Source organism: Alternaria rosae (genome assembly GCF_020736505.1).
Source record: "Alternaria rosae strain MPI-PUGE-AT-0040 chromosome Unknown BKA58scaffold_1, whole genome shotgun sequence".
NCBI classification, from domain to species: domain Eukaryota; kingdom Fungi; phylum Ascomycota; class Dothideomycetes; order Pleosporales; family Pleosporaceae; genus Alternaria; species Alternaria rosae.
The window spans coordinates 2,092,227-2,107,562 of NW_025763570.1; the positions used below are offsets into that span (position 1 = coordinate 2,092,227).

A 15,336-nucleotide genomic window follows, 5' to 3' on the forward strand; every position below is an offset into this window, starting at 1 on the left:
GGGGTCGGCGATTGATGGTGGGCTGCGGCGATGACGAAGGTGTGCGAGTAGCGCGATTACAAGGGTCATGGGAAAATGGATGCAGCTGTGGTTCCTGGCCCAAACGCTTATTAACAGCCCTCCTTCACTTTTACACAATAAAACCCTCATTTCTGTCCGAGGCGTCAGTAGAAGCTGGATATATTCATCGGATCTTTATCTGTGCAGCGCGCTACCTACTCTACATGCGCCACATCCCGGGCCATACCAGTCGAAATGCCACATGCATTTTATCCCAAACTCCGACAACGCCGTGCCCAGCAAACAGAATATGCCTAAAGACCTTGCCGTATCCTCTCAGCCAGCTGGCGCTTACCAAACTCCCATGCGTTCAAGAAACCTTGTTCCGAGAGGTCGATGTTCTTCATCGAGGTCATGTCTTGCGCCGGGGGCTTGCTGACACGCGAGGCAACAATGACGGGGTCGGTTTCGAGGATGATGCCGTCGTCTACGAGCTCGTCTACGGCGAGGGACTATGAGGGTTAGTTGGAGCAAGATATGGAAGTCGTGACTACTGTTACGCACCACGAGGTCATAGTTCTCGATAACGGTGCGCTTGTCGACCGAGTTCCTGCGACGTGTTAGATGAGTCGATAAGGCAGTCCAAGGTAGACATACTTTAGGAGGATGTTGAGTGAGTCTCTTAACGCAAGGACGACACTGGACATGTGTTAGCTTCAGCCCAGTACTCCGCCGTGCCATGACCGTACCTGTATAGCAAGACTTCGTTCTCGTCGGCGCTTCCCACCACATAAAGCATGACGTCCGACTCCATCTTGAAGACAATGACCTTGCCGTCATATAATATAATATCCGTCGTCTGCTTGGCCGTCTTCTCTGTGCAACGTGTCAGACGAACAGGCCGGTAGCTTTACATGCACGTGATGTACCCACCCAGCAGTCCCTTCTCAAACGCCTTCTGGTCCTTCACTGTCTTGTACGCGATCTGGCCGGGGTAGTCATTCTGGTGGCCGGCTGGCGGGTGCGGGTTCGAGTAGTACTTGGTGAGGATGCGGGAGCCGTCGTCGATGGCGAGGACCAGGATCGCCTGGACGCTGAAGAGAGAAAGCGGGCGCGACATGGCGGAGGACGTGAGGATTGGATCGTGTAGGCGTCAATGGGTCGGCGCTGTTGTGGACGCGGTGGGGGGTTTTGGGAGACAGCACAGGTGTCTGCTTGCGGAGAAGCGGCCAATCACGGAGGTCGTGGGCCTGGGCCTTAGCGCGCCGTCTGAACTTTTGAGAAGATGCGACTGACGACCACAGCGGGCGCATCTCAGACATTGAAGCCGCTGTTCCACAACTATGCACAGGATATCGCGAACATCGCTGGCGTCTCTCGTCTGTCCATCGGCGCCATTCCTTGCGCCTCGTCTTCTTCGCACTGCTGTACCCGCTGCAGCGGCAGCGGCATCGGTACAGTGCCCGCCGTGCCCACACTTGCAGAGGGCGACGTATGCGACAGCAAAGACGGCAAAGAAGAAGAAAAGCTTGTTCAGGAAGATTGACCCCAAGAACGGGGACTTGAGGACCAGACCCCCCGCTCTATCTGAGGAAGAACAAGAGGTAAGACTCATCACAGCTTCTGGAGGCTGCGCTCACAACTCCAGCAAGTCCGCCTAGTCAGGAAATTCCGACACGCCTGCGACCTCCGAGATGCCCAGCATGTCATGGACTGCTACCCCACACTACTGGCAGCAGGCCTCTTCACTGCCTACGATACCCGGCGCATCACCCAAGTCCTGCACGTGCGCATGCGAAACGAGAACATTCCAGCCAAGAGAGACGAAATCTTCCCATTCGTCCAGCAGGTAGTGAACGATCTACGTAGAGGAAAGCTCGAGCCGCATCCCTACGCCTACGTCCACCTGTTCGGCATATACAAGGACTGCAAGCGCTTCGACGAGGGGTATGCCCTCTGGCAGTGGCTGGTCCAACAAGACGAGCAGCACGTGTCCCAGGCTGCCTATGGTGCAGCAATTGAGCTCATGGCATATGGACGACTTACGACCCTGCCAGACATGGAGAATCTCTACTCCGAAGGACTGAAGCGCTTCCCTGGCACCTTCGCCGAATACCATCTCTCTCCCGACGCCATCGTCCCCGACCGAACCCGACTCACAACCATCTCTGGCATTCCAACGATTCTCCTCCAAGGTATACTCACGGCACGTATGCTGGCGCGTGATTGGAAGAATGCCTATCTGGCCTTGGACACTGCATTGCGCATATACCCCACACAGACCCCGCCACGCTACTTTGAACTGTTCATGACGGAGAGGCCTATATCCGAGGGCTACACAGCCTTCATGATAGCTTGCCGTGCTGGTATCGCCATGAGGCCGACACATGTTACCGCCCTCATCACGAAGCTGCGAGCTGCGATGAGAGCGTCGCAATCCATGGCCGATCGACTCATGCTACTTCGCGCCATCGCAAATGCGATATATGGGCACCTAGAAGCCGGAGGAAATATTGAAAGTATCCACGTAGGCTCTCTTTTCCGCGCCTTCGAACAGATCCTGCCAGAACCCATCCCTGGCGAAGACTACACCGGAGAAGCTGCCAAGATGCGTGACACCCTTGTTGTCACAGCGCATCAAATGCTGTCTGAGCTGATACAAGCTGGCATGCCACCCAGCCTCCAGCCATTCGAGGCCCTAATCTCCATCTCGGGCAAGTTGCGCGTCCCAAGTTTACTAGAAACTACTCTTCAAGACATGGCAGCTGCTGGTCTCAGATTTGGGCTGATTGGAAGAAGAACAGCCTTGACGACGGCTGGCTTGCTCAAAGACAAGGACATGGTCAAGGAGTACTGGTCCAACATTGTCTTGATAGCCGAAGCGGATAGTGCACAGATCTCGTTTGAGGATTGGATTACCTTCACCAAAGCCTGCAGAAGAGCTGGCCTCGGCGACTTCTTCCGAAACCAGATCTTGAAGTTGCCGTACGCCATCAACGACAGCACCGAGCGTTATCTCATCCAGCAGATCGAGATGCCCGAGACTCCATCAGCACTCCACGAAGTGTACCAATATACGAGCATGGAAGATCTGACTGCAGAGCTGGACGCGCTCAAGGCTCAGATGAAGAACATCGAAGCTGTCGTCATGTCCGGCCAACCACTCGATCTCCGCAACTCCCCATTGTACATGCATTTGGATCCCGAACATCCTTCTCTAAGCAATACGAAGGATCTGCGGGCAGTGTACGACGAGTTCACCCTTGACCCGCACCAACCACCTCTACCGCCACCCGCGCCCGACTCACCAGAGCAGCTCCCAACCAGCACCACCGGTATACCTCTAGATGAACTCCGATTCCAGAACTGGGTCAGCATCCACGAGATGATGGACACAGCCTCAGACTACGAATCCGACCTTCAATACGCCGTCAACTCCGCCATCAAAGCTGGAACCCCATTGCAAGGTACCCCGGAACTCCTCCGTCTACGCAAAGATCCTGGTCCAAAGCGCTCACAAGCCGGGCTGAGTCTGAAGATCAAAGAGCTCAGAGCGAGTCGCCCAGAAGATGTGAGCATCTTTAGGAGAGTCGGATCAGAGAATCCCGAAGGCGTTACTATTTCTAAGCACTTTGCCAAGAGTGAGGAGCCGATTGTAGCGGGTGAGAAAGGGGCGCCGAGGATTAGGAAGTATGTTGGGCTTCAATCGAATCATGATGCTCCTTCCAATTTTCTACGGAGGGCGAAACGCAAGGACGACAAGACTATCGAGCACGTGGAGGATGCACTCACGGCTGAGGTTTCCCAGGCTTCGTCAAGAGAGACCTGAAGTCGGATGATGAGAGGCGAGTAGTTGCATGGAGCTCTAAATGTGGACTTCGCGTTCATCTATGTATAAAATTTCATGTACAGACACCGAGCAAAATCTTTGCACTGTTCCACATTTCCAAGACACCAAAATCTACCCTCCCGCACCAATCCACGATGTAATATTCAAGACGCCGACAAAAGCGCCGAACGACTTCACACACCCACACTATCCTTCGTTTTACCATGACATCCATCCCTCACCCCACGAATGATTCACTTGCCTAAACGTTTTCAGACACACCATCACCAACGTTCACGAAACCCTGTCATCTTACTTATCCTAAATCCCACATCCAACACCCAACGCCCACGTCTAGAATCTCAGGTAAGCTCTTTCCAATCTCACCTCACCTCACGTTTCCCTGGGAACTGTCGCCCGGGACGACACCCCATTTTATACCCAAAGGGAACACCTGGCCCGAAGACAATCTGCCGACAGTGCGATGATAGGCAGGTACTTCTGAGTACCGCTACGGCTGACTGGGCTACCTTATGGGTCATGGTTGCTGACGAGACTGTGTTGGATGGGTGATGACGTTGGGGTGGGATAGTAAATCCAGGGTTGGATCAAGTGTAAGATTGAGCGAAAATAGTGTGGCGGTAGTTGGGGTAGTTGGTTTACATAGTGTGGAGGTAAGTCCGTGTAGTGTGGGGGTAGTGAAAGGTTATGATGTGGGGTAGTAAGGTATTATGATGTCGAGTGTAAGATGCCATCACGAGCATGATGACGTGGCGTAGCTGAGTGGCTACAAGCTGAGTTTGAGTATGAAGTCAGGGTCGAATGCTTGTTCCCGAGAGAGACGTGCTCGACTGTTTCGGGTGTGGGGACTAGTGAAGTTTGTTGTCGAGACTGGGGTGTCGTAGTATGGGAGTGTAGAGGGTTTGATGATGTTGTCTGGGGGATACTTCGCGTTGTGTGTAAGCTTGATAGTTTGGGAGGACGTCGTTTGGGGGGACGGTGTAGTCCGTGTTTACTTGATGATACATTATGACGTTGTTTGAAGGAGACGATATAGTGCGTGTGTGCTTGGTGATTGCCGATGACAATGTTTGAAGGGAACAATGCGTTGTAAATGAACGTTTAATTGGATATATGGTTGATTGATGCATATCTCGTTACGGAATAGTAAAATCCGGCCAGCCTTGCGGCTATGTAGCCGTCTGCCCAGGAACCCACATCTAAGTCCTCCAAGAAAAAAAATGCCAAAACGTAGTATAATATTGTAAGTTGCCAAATCGACGGGGAATCAGAAGCAGAACAAAGAGTGGTGAAGAATACTGTGAAAACCAGAATGAAGACACGCAGCGGTCAACGCGCAACAGAGCCATATTAATGTACAACCCCAAGCATCCAACGCCACATCAAGTAAACAAACGAAACCCGCTAAGTGCAAAGAAGTAAGAACACAGTGAAGAGCGAGGCGCTCTAATTCGAGCCCGAGCTACCCCTCCGGCTGTCGGCTGGTGTGCTGGGGAAGCTGAAGTCGACGGGCGATGGCGGTGGTGCGGGGGTCTCGTTGACCTCCATGGAGCGCGAACTCAGGCTTGATGAAGCCTTGAACGCTGCGCTGACATCGTGACCGAGAGTCGAGTTTGTGAAGATGGATAGGCGCTGGCGGGGGTTGAATGCGGAGGCTGCTGAGGCGGGCATTTTGGTGGTTATTTGTGTGGTTTTGTAAAGTTGAAAGGTGGTTTGTTTATGTAGACCGATGTACTCGGTACGTAGACGACGATGAGTCTTGTAGGAAGCAAACTTGTAACGGCGCAGTAAGAAGGCTGGTGGGTAATGTGAAGAATGCCCGGAACGGTCGATTAAACAGTTCGCAGCGGAAGCCGAAAAGCTGGTACGGTCCGGAAGTATTGATGCGCTGGGGCAATGCAGGATAATGAATGCAAGTTTCGCTCGGGGGAAGGCGCAAGAAATATGTGATGTGCTGTCTCGGGCTGTGACAACAACTAAAACTTCGGGGGCTGACTCGGTAACGAAGACTGGGGTGTGAGCCTAGAGAAGGGTGAGTCAGATTTTAATATACCAAGGTAGAATGCGCTGAGGGAGAGGGGCTGTTTGCGACAGGGCTGATGTGTGGTTTGTGCGTTGGCCATGCAGGGCCACCAGATTTGGCGGAGCCCCGGACTTGAGGTGCTCGGGTATGGGGAAGAGTGTTGCGTAAGGGGCTGAGCTTACTTTTTGGTAGATGCGTGTCACTGAGCGAGACGTGTTACACAAGTTCGGTGTTGTAGAGGGCTCGTGTGTGAGGAATGCTTTGGGGGAGTGTTTGAAGAAAGCAAACAGGTTTGACGTAGATGTGATTTTTGAATGTCAAGTAGAGGATGACGTGTAAGGGATGAGTCTTGGGCTTAGGGCCGAGTTGTACTTTGCGATGTGTTGGAAGTGTCGATACCGCGCCGAAGGGGGCAGCTCTCTTATACAAGACAGAGTGCGAGACCAAAGTACTGATACGATCGCTATTCACCGCCGGAAAGACAAACCCTGACTCGCATCATTAGCCAGGGTTGTAACGGAATCTCGGAAGGGCCATACGTTTTGAGCTAAAAGCAAAAGTATAATCAGCAATCAAATGCGGCGGCCACACGGGGAAGCGGACGGTTGCAACTCCTTGCTTCGCAACCATCGTTGCACCTGGAGCGCAGAGTCCACCCCACGCCCTGATCCTGCTCCCGGGTCGCAGAATCAAGGCTGTTCTGGGGCGTCCTGTCATCATCGACGTGTCTGAGACGACGTTCTCGAAGCGAGGATGCGACAAACAAGGCGCACAAGCCCTCAGGCCCTTGAGCAGCCTCCCACGCACTCCTCGACTGCATCAGGAGCTTGCTGGGTGAAAAACGGATGCCTATCGCTGTATCGTAGACGGCCCGAACCAGCAAACCAATACCTTGCGATACACGGCGGCGGTCCGCGGGTAGGAGCCGACAAGCGTATGACGTGGGCGAGCAAGACACCACAGTGTCCTTTGGGCGGCTGTCGCAAGCAAGGCATCATCAAAGCCGGACCGAACAAGTCAATTCTCTGACCGCTTGTCCGATATGCAAGTGTATGCACATCCCACGCGAGGGCTTGCGGCAGAGCAAGATGGGGTAAGTGGAGCTTCCGGGCTGCATTCCCCGGATACCAGCAGGCTGGGATTCGCCCACTCGAAAAGGAAGACGAGGCGTCTGGAACTTTGTCTCTCCACCTTTGATCAGCGCGATGCGCATTACTGCTTGGTTTCTTGATGCCCATCCAGGCACAGCCTTTCGCATTCGCAACGGCTTTTTCTACCGCTTATCATCGACTCATGCTCCCTGTGAGTCGGACGCACCCAGATAGGCAAGCCGTTTTGGGTTGCGACGCGGAAATAATCTCTGCAATGCAACGGGTGCCCGGCTGGAATGAGGCTTCGAGAACGCTGTTGGAAGGACGCTCGAGCCGACAGGTGTTACGACCAAGGCGTCACTGACGTTTGTGCCATCGTGCCGCCCCTTTTCTACCGGTCGAAATTGCGGCAGAAGAGTGACATCTCAGACCTCTCTCCGTCCTGCGTTGGCCGCCCTGCGCAAGGCTAATCCAAGTTGTTCTCGCCAACAGTTCAAGGCATCGCGGATCGAGGAAGTTCGGCGCCGTAAACACTCGTGTCAGCGCCAGTCACGATGCGATCTCGATGCGCGACGCGTCCTCTGCAAACAATTTTCTCTCCGCATCATCCGAACCATGAGTCCATGTTGACGTTGAATATAACGAAAGACATTATTACCGGGCGACTATTCCTGGTGCAAACCTTCTCTGCTTCTTCTTGTCTAGTAATAGCCCGAGCCAAGCTCACCTGTCATGGCATCATATCGTCGAGACGCCGAATAGGAAGCCATGGAAGTCGCGGGTTAGACGCGAGCTAACGCGACCTCAACGTCGTTTCATCGTTGGTAATACGACGTAGCCTTTACATTTAGCTACATCCGACATGTTTCGTCCAAGCCTTATCCTCGCCGCCCGCTTTCCCCGGACTGGCGTATAACAGCCTGGTCTGGGGAAATTGATCCTCGTCCTTGCCTTAGCCCTTGGCGGAACAAACTTCCCCCCGTCATACTGCGCAACGTTGCTCACTGGGATCGCGGACAGCAAGTCGTACGATGCCGCGCCGCGTCGCGCATACGTAAATTCGTGTCGCATCCGAAAGCGGATTGTGCCATTAGCGAGGTGGTGGTTTTGAGATGTCGCTGTCGTTTCCCGATCGTCTGCAGCTTTCCGACGATATTCCGCGCGTTATCTGACCGACTGTTGAAGGGCTTTCACCGCAACTTGATCGACGACGCGACGAAAAAAGAGTGAGAGAAAGTGGGGTAGATCGTAGTCGAGGGGTAAAGAGAGGGGAATGAGGCTTCGCGTCTTTAGGCGTACCTTCCTTGGGTGAGTTCTGGTAGTCGAGAGAAGCGACAATCAGAAAGACCACAACCGACCTACCCGCTGGACTCACTTTCTAACCACCAAACACCAACAGCGAACGATTCTGATATGTTTGCCCCGGTAGATGACATCAGGTAGACACATGTCGCTTTGCGCAATTAGCTCAGCAACATGGTCTTTGTCGCCGATGCAAGACTATGTCGTCGTGTTGGTGAGCGCAGGATCGTAGCGGTATGAGAGCGCTTGCCTGATGACTGTTTGCTGTCGCGAAATGGGAAAAATTCCTCTCACTTGTGCCTCTTTGCGAAAACCGGCCGCTGCAGCCTAGAGTCATTTACGTCTGCGCACAACGATGCAATCTATTCTCAATTTCCCTACCTCTCTTTTGAAGCTCTAAATCTTGTGTCGTCATCGCCAATCGACCCAGACATGGAGTCGACCGATCAGTACCGGCAGTGGCTACAATCTCTTAAATCTTTGCCCGAACCCGAAGCCTCTGAGGCACTGCGCCAGGCGCTACTCAAGGGTACAAGATCTGGCGGTCTTACATTCACAAGAGCAGGTATCTTCCACTACTTCGAGCATGTACACCATTACTTCGGTTGCCCAGAAGACGACCCATGTGACAAGGACATACAGAAGGAACCATTATGCTGGGAGAAAGCCCTCATGATCCCGGTGGAGCACATCATTAATACAGAGTGCGAACCTATGGTGATCAACCTTATGGTTTGGTCAACGCTGTGTTGTATCATCACCAAGTTTGAAGGTGAGGTTCGTGCGCGTTGGCTCAAGAAGTCTAAGGCGCAGCGGAAAGCTATCCTGGAGAAGGCTTGGCCATCACAGCTACCAAAGAATCATCGTCCCGACATCGACAGGCCCGTTCTTAATGCGTGCCCGCACCAGAGGCATTCGCATGGCCTGGCGCACTACGCATTTCCCCATCTCAACCTCGAGGACCTCACCAAGCCGAATCCGCTGCTCATCCTTCTCAACGCACGTGGCCGACATGGAATGTGGAAATTCGCCCTTCTGGATTACGAGTTGGCCCCTTTAATTCATCTACGATCAGCACTTCTCGAGAAGACAAGATACACTATGGGGCTGAACTGCGAAGGATATGGGCGGATAGTTGAGTGGGATACGGAAAAGGACGCCGCTGAATCGATGAGCAGAGGAGATACCATACACCCTTTGCCGGGCTCACACGTTATGGCGATGCAGGCAACGGTGTACCAGTTCCTTCTACTCTGTGTCGGCGAGATCTTGTCGGATAACCCAATGGTACAATCAGCCATCACCGAGCAATCGTGTGTGAATCTACCTTGGATCGATAAAGATGCTCCAGATATACCCGAGCCTCCAGCTCTCACTTGCAGCGACCAGGACTTCACCTCGCTCAACGTTATCGTACGCGAAGCATGTTATCGTGTGCCCACGTTAGCAGATCTCGGCCGACTTGAAGCACTGGTGTCGGCATGTCAGAATGCGACGGAAGACCACATCTGGTTGCTCCGAGAGGACCCAGGATACTTTCGAGAGTCTACACTTGAATGCAAAGAACATCGGCCTGAAATACTGCCAGGTATTCGTTGTAAACAAACACACAAGAGTGCGCGCAACGAAGTTCTTTGGCCTCGTGTGTTACATAGTGTAGCCACCGACTGCTACATTGATCTGTTCATGTGGAACGAATTGCGTCAACGTATATCTGAGCTCAACTATCTCTCGTTGCTATACAAAGAGGAGCTTGGGTTTGGGAAGATTAGTGGCAAAGAAGAGCTCCCGGAAGACTTCTCAGAGTCACTTGTCGAAGCATGGTCTTTTCTGGAATTCTTCCAATTGGAAATCATACAAGAACTGAGGCTAGCCTGGTCATCCTCTTTGGAGATTCGCGCCTATTTCTCCCAAGAATGCGATCACAGTGTTGAAGATATGGTGGTGGGTATCAAGTTCACCAGCAAAGGTAGTCGCAAACGAGACAAAGAACTGGAGCGCATTTTCACTCTTTTCAAGTATCTTTGGGAGCCACCTGTCCGACAGTCGTTAAAGGTGCATACTCTGGTGGAGACACTGGATAATCTCCTGCAAAACAGCGAGCGAGCGAGCGAGAAATTTGACCTCCCCATTCGCAGCTTCTCTCCTGTCCAAGCTTTCCATAGTCTTGGAATGTCTTCGTCAACTCAGCTTCTTCCTACCTTGGGCAAAGCGAGTTCAGTACTCAGCCAAGCAGCGACAGACAGAGCTCATAGCAGCCTATGCCATCAACCTCTCTAGGTGGCACTCAACTTTGAACACAACCTTCGAGGGAACCAACCTCGCTGATCTTGGAAAGCCAGGCGCAAGGTTTCGCTATCCAGTCAACAAACGCCGAAGCAGGATGACCGTCGAAAATCTCAGGAGTGCAGAGGCGGCCCTGGACGCGTTCTGGCATGCTGCAGATGTTCGCTTTAGGATGTGTACCGGTACTACTCCTCACGACATAGTCTCCGGTCTTATCAAGGAACGTACACTACAGCGCACGCCGCTTTGGGTCGAGCCCGACGAGGCCTCCGAACCCTCTACGCCTATTGAATACATATATGTTCCAGTCTCCAATGACCTTCATGACCCTTCAAAGCAGATCACCGGCGCATTCGACAAGACCAACCTGAACAATACCAAGAAAGCAAAGTCGCACGGTTTGGCAGTCCTTAGCACCGAACATGGTTACGAGAACAACCCCGACATGACAGCTGCTCCCGCCGATATCAACGAAGAATCGACCTTCTGTCTCGATAAGCGCGCACACAAAGTCTTCAAGATCCTGTTTCATTCACCACTTTCACGCGACCATCCTGGTGATATTCCCTGGCACGACTTCCTATACGCCATGGTAGCTACCGGATTCGCCGCGCAGAAGCTGCAAGGTTCCGCCTGGCAATTTACTCCTCGAGACCTAGATGTGGAGCAGCCCATCCAGTTCCATGAGCCTCACCCAACACACAAGTTGCCTTTTACGTGGGCACGACGCTTCGGTCGCCGTCTTGCGAGGACGTACGGCTGGAGGGGCGATATGTTCCAGCTCGCTTGAATGTCTCTTTCTAGCGGATAATGTTGAGGAAACACTATTTGTCACACTTTGAAAGGTACAACATCCAGAGGTCATGGCGTTCATAGAGCTTTGGTATAAAATCCTTACTCAAGACGTAGAATTTAAGTTATGCTTTCCATTATTTGGCCAGTTCTCAGTGATCTCAAAAGTTGGGGGCGACCTCGATATCCCCGGTGTGAGCTACGAGGAGCGAAAATGGAGATTCACAAAGAGAAGAGCACCTCCAAAACCGACGACGGATCGGGCCGTAGCTAAGGATTCGGATGATACCGAACATAATGCAAAGATCTTCGCGTATCTCAAAACCAGGAGCAAGCCTGGAGAGGATATCTATGAGATTGAGTCTCTCGGTGAGCTGAGATGGGGCCCGTTGCATTTGAGTCCAGAAGGCATTTTGGAGGTTGCGCGGTATTCCGGCATCCTCCTGGAATTAAGGATATCGCAGCCGCTCATCAGATGTTGAGCTATCTCCAGCGTATCGGACGAATACTGTCTTCTGGAAAGACAGAATAGAGCTCTTTAAGTCATCTTGAGCAAAATTCGTATATCGATTGATGTCTTCGAGGTACTTCCTTTTGGGTGAGCGACTCACAACTTCCGAAATCCATATGTATTCTCCCAATCAGGTCCTCTCGAAAAGAGAAGTATCGTCAACACAAGAGCTTACTTGCTTTTGGATCTCCTAACCATCACCATAACCTAGCAACTACAGGACCCACTATGATATTTTCTTCTCGATCATGCACAACCCGTAGCAAGCGCAGAGTGAATACCTATAAGGATAATCAGATGCTTCACTATTCCCGAAACACTCCCTTTGCCGCCAGACTAATAGAAGCCTTTGAATTGCGTTTTAACTTCGTCACTTTCATGGCGTATAGTATAGTCAGTGCGGCCTTCAACTGGAGTCGGCCAGGGACTTTGTGGCGATGGTTCCAAGCTACAGTTTCTGCCCTCTTCTCCTTTTAATACCCAGCCCTCTTCTTATTCCACCCACCCGTTCGCTCTCAACCGCAGACAGTATATCGACACGATCAGGATTTTGGAATGACACCTTTAGTTCCCAATGCAGAGATGCAATCCATCTTCAGGTGGCTCCTCTCAAGTCACAAACCCGGAGATTTCTACCCTATGAACGAATTCGAGGAGTTAGCCACCGAGTATGCTACGAGGGCTTCGACAAACTATCAGAGGCTTCACGATATAATTCTTCATCACGAGGAAGTTATACGCAAGAGATATATACAGTCATACACGACCGAAGCGAAGCGAAGAGAACTCCTGTTGAGCGTTTGGCCTGATATGCCGGACAAGCATCTTTCCGCCAGCTTCGACGATACTACAGGGAAATTTGTCCCCACTCCCGCGAAAAGCATCAGTCAGTCAACCCTCCTTAGCTTCTTTCCTTCCTCTCGCAAAAGGTAATCTTGGAGGTTGCCGATGTGCAAGGTGCTGCAGAACGTTGGCATTAATACGATTACAGAAGCGTCAGACAACACCAATCCAAAGCGAATACTACCATGTATCAACCTTCAAGATCTCGCCAACGACCCGAAAACGCTTCTTCTATATCTTAATACACGAGGACGAAGCCGTCCATACGCTTTCGGTGCATTTGAGCGTATGTTCATACTGACCGCTCGGGTCAATGACCACCTCTTGCCGACAAACAAAATGCGCTTCGACGGCGAAATGACCTACGGCAAGATTCGTGAATGACCAGACGTTGAGATTGCAGAGGTTTTAGAGGTTTGGAAACTCGCCCTTGGTCTTGGTGAGGGTCTGCAAGTCTTGCTGATACAATTCCACATCTACACTACCCTGGTCAAAGTTTGCGAGGTTATACTGAGCCCCATGAGCCCAGCAGAGCCGACGGACGACATTCGTCCTATCAAACCGGAAACACCCAGTCTAGTTGGACGTGGAGAGCTTGTGAGTTCCCTTGCCAAAGTTGCAGCTATGTTGTATTACCAAGGACCCATTGGCGTTGATATCGACAGAGTCTGCCAACTTGTCAAATCTGCTGCCAAAGACATCCAAGATCACGCTTTTCATCTTCGGGAAGATCCTGGTTACTTTGAGGATGCCTATGACGATGTTGTAAGCCATGACGTGTTCATGGTGCCACACGAACATGTCAGAAAACACCCAGCACTGGAAGAACAAGATTTTGTGAGACTCATCCTGAACGGTATACTTCTTCGGTCGCATTTCCATGTCATGTACTGGTAGGAACTAGCGGACTAAATGCGCGAGCTCGAAAAGCTAACTGAGATATATCCAAACAGGATCATCTAAAGCGAACTTGACGAGGCGGAGGTGAAGGCCATCGACTACACACATCTCTTACTCGGAGAGATGAAGACGTTGTACTTGGTGGAACTCAGAGGGGTTTGTACAAGGCCCGGGGTCCGCAAGCACTTCGTTAAAGACTACAGGAATACCAAAACTAACCCAAGTATGCTTCAAGAGCCGTTACTGAGAGAAACTTATATGATGTTGTTCAGCATCACTGGCGCTTACGAGAGTGAAAAGATCCCGGACTGACAGGAGCTCTACCATTGCCTTGACGTTCTTGAGGCCTTTCTCTCACGGAACCCGGCAGCAAGAGATCTCTTCAGTCACCAGATCGAGCAGATATTGACAAAGCTTTCAGTCCTTGCTGAATGCACCTTCCGATCGATGATCCAGCCCTGGTACACTGAGTCGGTATACTATCTGGAATTAGAACCAGCACACTATAAAGCCAGTCTCATGGGGTCATTTCAAGGCTGGGGAAAGGTCTTCCAAACTAAGAACGGGCTCATCACGGATACAGACTTGGGAGATCCCAAAGACGAGAAGTTCCTTTACCCTTCCGAAAGGAGCGCTGCCAGAAAGCCAGTGCGACAAGCCCTATGTAAAGCTGAGAGACATCTAGACAAATTCTGGGCCATGGTGGACAGCAATATCACAAAACTTTGCCACCGGCCTCAGAGGAGAGCACTTAATCACATATTCCATGAAGGAGGTGCAATCAGACGGACCAAGACATGGCATGAGAAGTTCCCAAGGGTGAACCAGTCAGAGCGACCAGAAGATATATTCCAGTTCCAGCCAGCTTCAAAAATCTTCCATGACTCATCTAAAGACGTCACTGCCAAATTCGACAAGCTTGCAGTGACGAAGAAGACCAGAAAGAAGACCCGTGGCGAGCCCGGCCCCGCTGCAGTTTCAACTGCGCAAGGTCCAAAGCAGGATTTGGAAGAGAAGACCGTTTATAAGGTGGACCAGAACGCCCATCGCGTCTTCTCGGCGCTCTTTCACATTCCGGATGAAAAAAGTAGTGTGCCCAGGAAGGTTATACATGGGAGGAATTCTTGAGCGCACTCACCAAGCTTGGCTTCGCGACCGAGCAGATGCACGGCTCAGCCTGGGAGTTTACCCCAACAGGTGACTTGGAGCACCTACAGCGAGGTGTACACTTACATCGACCTCATTCGAGCAACGGGATACCACTCAAGTTGGCGAGGAACTTTGGGCGGAGGCTGACTCGGGCTTATAACTGGGATGGAACCATGTTCGTGCTGGGTTGAGGGGGATGTAACGATGTCCATGAGATGTCGAGAAACGAAGAATGAACTGTTAAAGGTAGTAGGTCAAGCTGATACACTTGAGTTAGGCCATCCACTGAGACTGATCGCATTGGAATGCGTTAGTTTGTGAATGTAATTAGCGCGATGTGGGTCTTGGAAGTGATGCAAAACGACAGCTTTTGTTGTAATGTCTAGCGTTTCCAGGACTCGTCCTAGTCTTGGAGATAGCTAAACATGCTTTCGAAGTCATGTGTTACGTGATCGCACAACAGCCATGTACTTAATGCTTGCTTTTGTGGCCCGCGGCAGCCAGATACTTTCTCAGAGTTCGTGCGGGCAGATAGGGAAAGCACGTATTGAGTAATGATGTCGTCGGCTGTGATACAACCTTGGAACGA

At 51.6% G+C, this 15,336-nt stretch overlaps 4 protein-coding genes across 4 annotated transcripts; 3 read left to right on the forward strand and 1 right to left on the reverse strand.

Annotated features, from left to right (window-relative positions):
* Positions 1-127: 127 nt before the first annotated feature.
* BKA58DRAFT_372679 (Longin-like domain-containing protein) lies at positions 128-1,205 on the reverse strand. Its single transcript, XM_046169154.1, has 6 exons — positions 934-1,205; positions 750-876; positions 658-699; positions 565-610; positions 220-512; positions 128-152 (listed from the first exon to the last, which is right to left on the reverse strand). The coding sequence occupies exons 1-5, from the start codon at positions 1,118-1,120 to the stop codon at positions 315-317; spliced, it is 600 nt and encodes a 199-aa protein (XP_046030961.1). The 5' UTR covers positions 1,121-1,205; the 3' UTR covers positions 128-152; positions 220-314.
* A 32-nt stretch (positions 1,206-1,237) lies between these two features.
* BKA58DRAFT_12771 (uncharacterized protein) lies at positions 1,238-3,954 on the forward strand. The gene is made up of 2 exons (XM_046164324.1): positions 1,238-1,604; positions 1,649-3,954. The coding sequence occupies exons 1-2, from the start codon at positions 1,344-1,346 to the stop codon at positions 3,827-3,829; spliced, it is 2,442 nt and encodes an 813-aa protein (XP_046030962.1). The 5' UTR covers positions 1,238-1,343; the 3' UTR covers positions 3,830-3,954.
* A 4,280-nt stretch (positions 3,955-8,234) lies between these two features.
* On the forward strand, positions 8,235-11,359 carry BKA58DRAFT_446439 (uncharacterized protein). Its single transcript, XM_046174188.1, has 2 exons — positions 8,235-10,321; positions 10,422-11,359. The coding sequence occupies exons 1-2, from the start codon at positions 8,699-8,701 to the stop codon at positions 11,340-11,342; spliced, it is 2,544 nt and encodes an 847-aa protein (XP_046030963.1). The 5' UTR covers positions 8,235-8,698; the 3' UTR covers positions 11,343-11,359.
* A 1,858-nt stretch (positions 11,360-13,217) lies between these two features.
* Positions 13,218-14,726, forward strand: BKA58DRAFT_446448 (uncharacterized protein; the record flags this gene model as incomplete). Its single annotated transcript, XM_046174189.1, has 2 exons — positions 13,218-13,554; positions 14,020-14,726. 2 exons carry the CDS (start codon positions 13,218-13,220, stop codon positions 14,724-14,726), a joined length of 1,044 nt encoding a protein of 347 aa, XP_046030964.1.
* Positions 14,727-15,336: the final 610 nt, after the last annotated feature.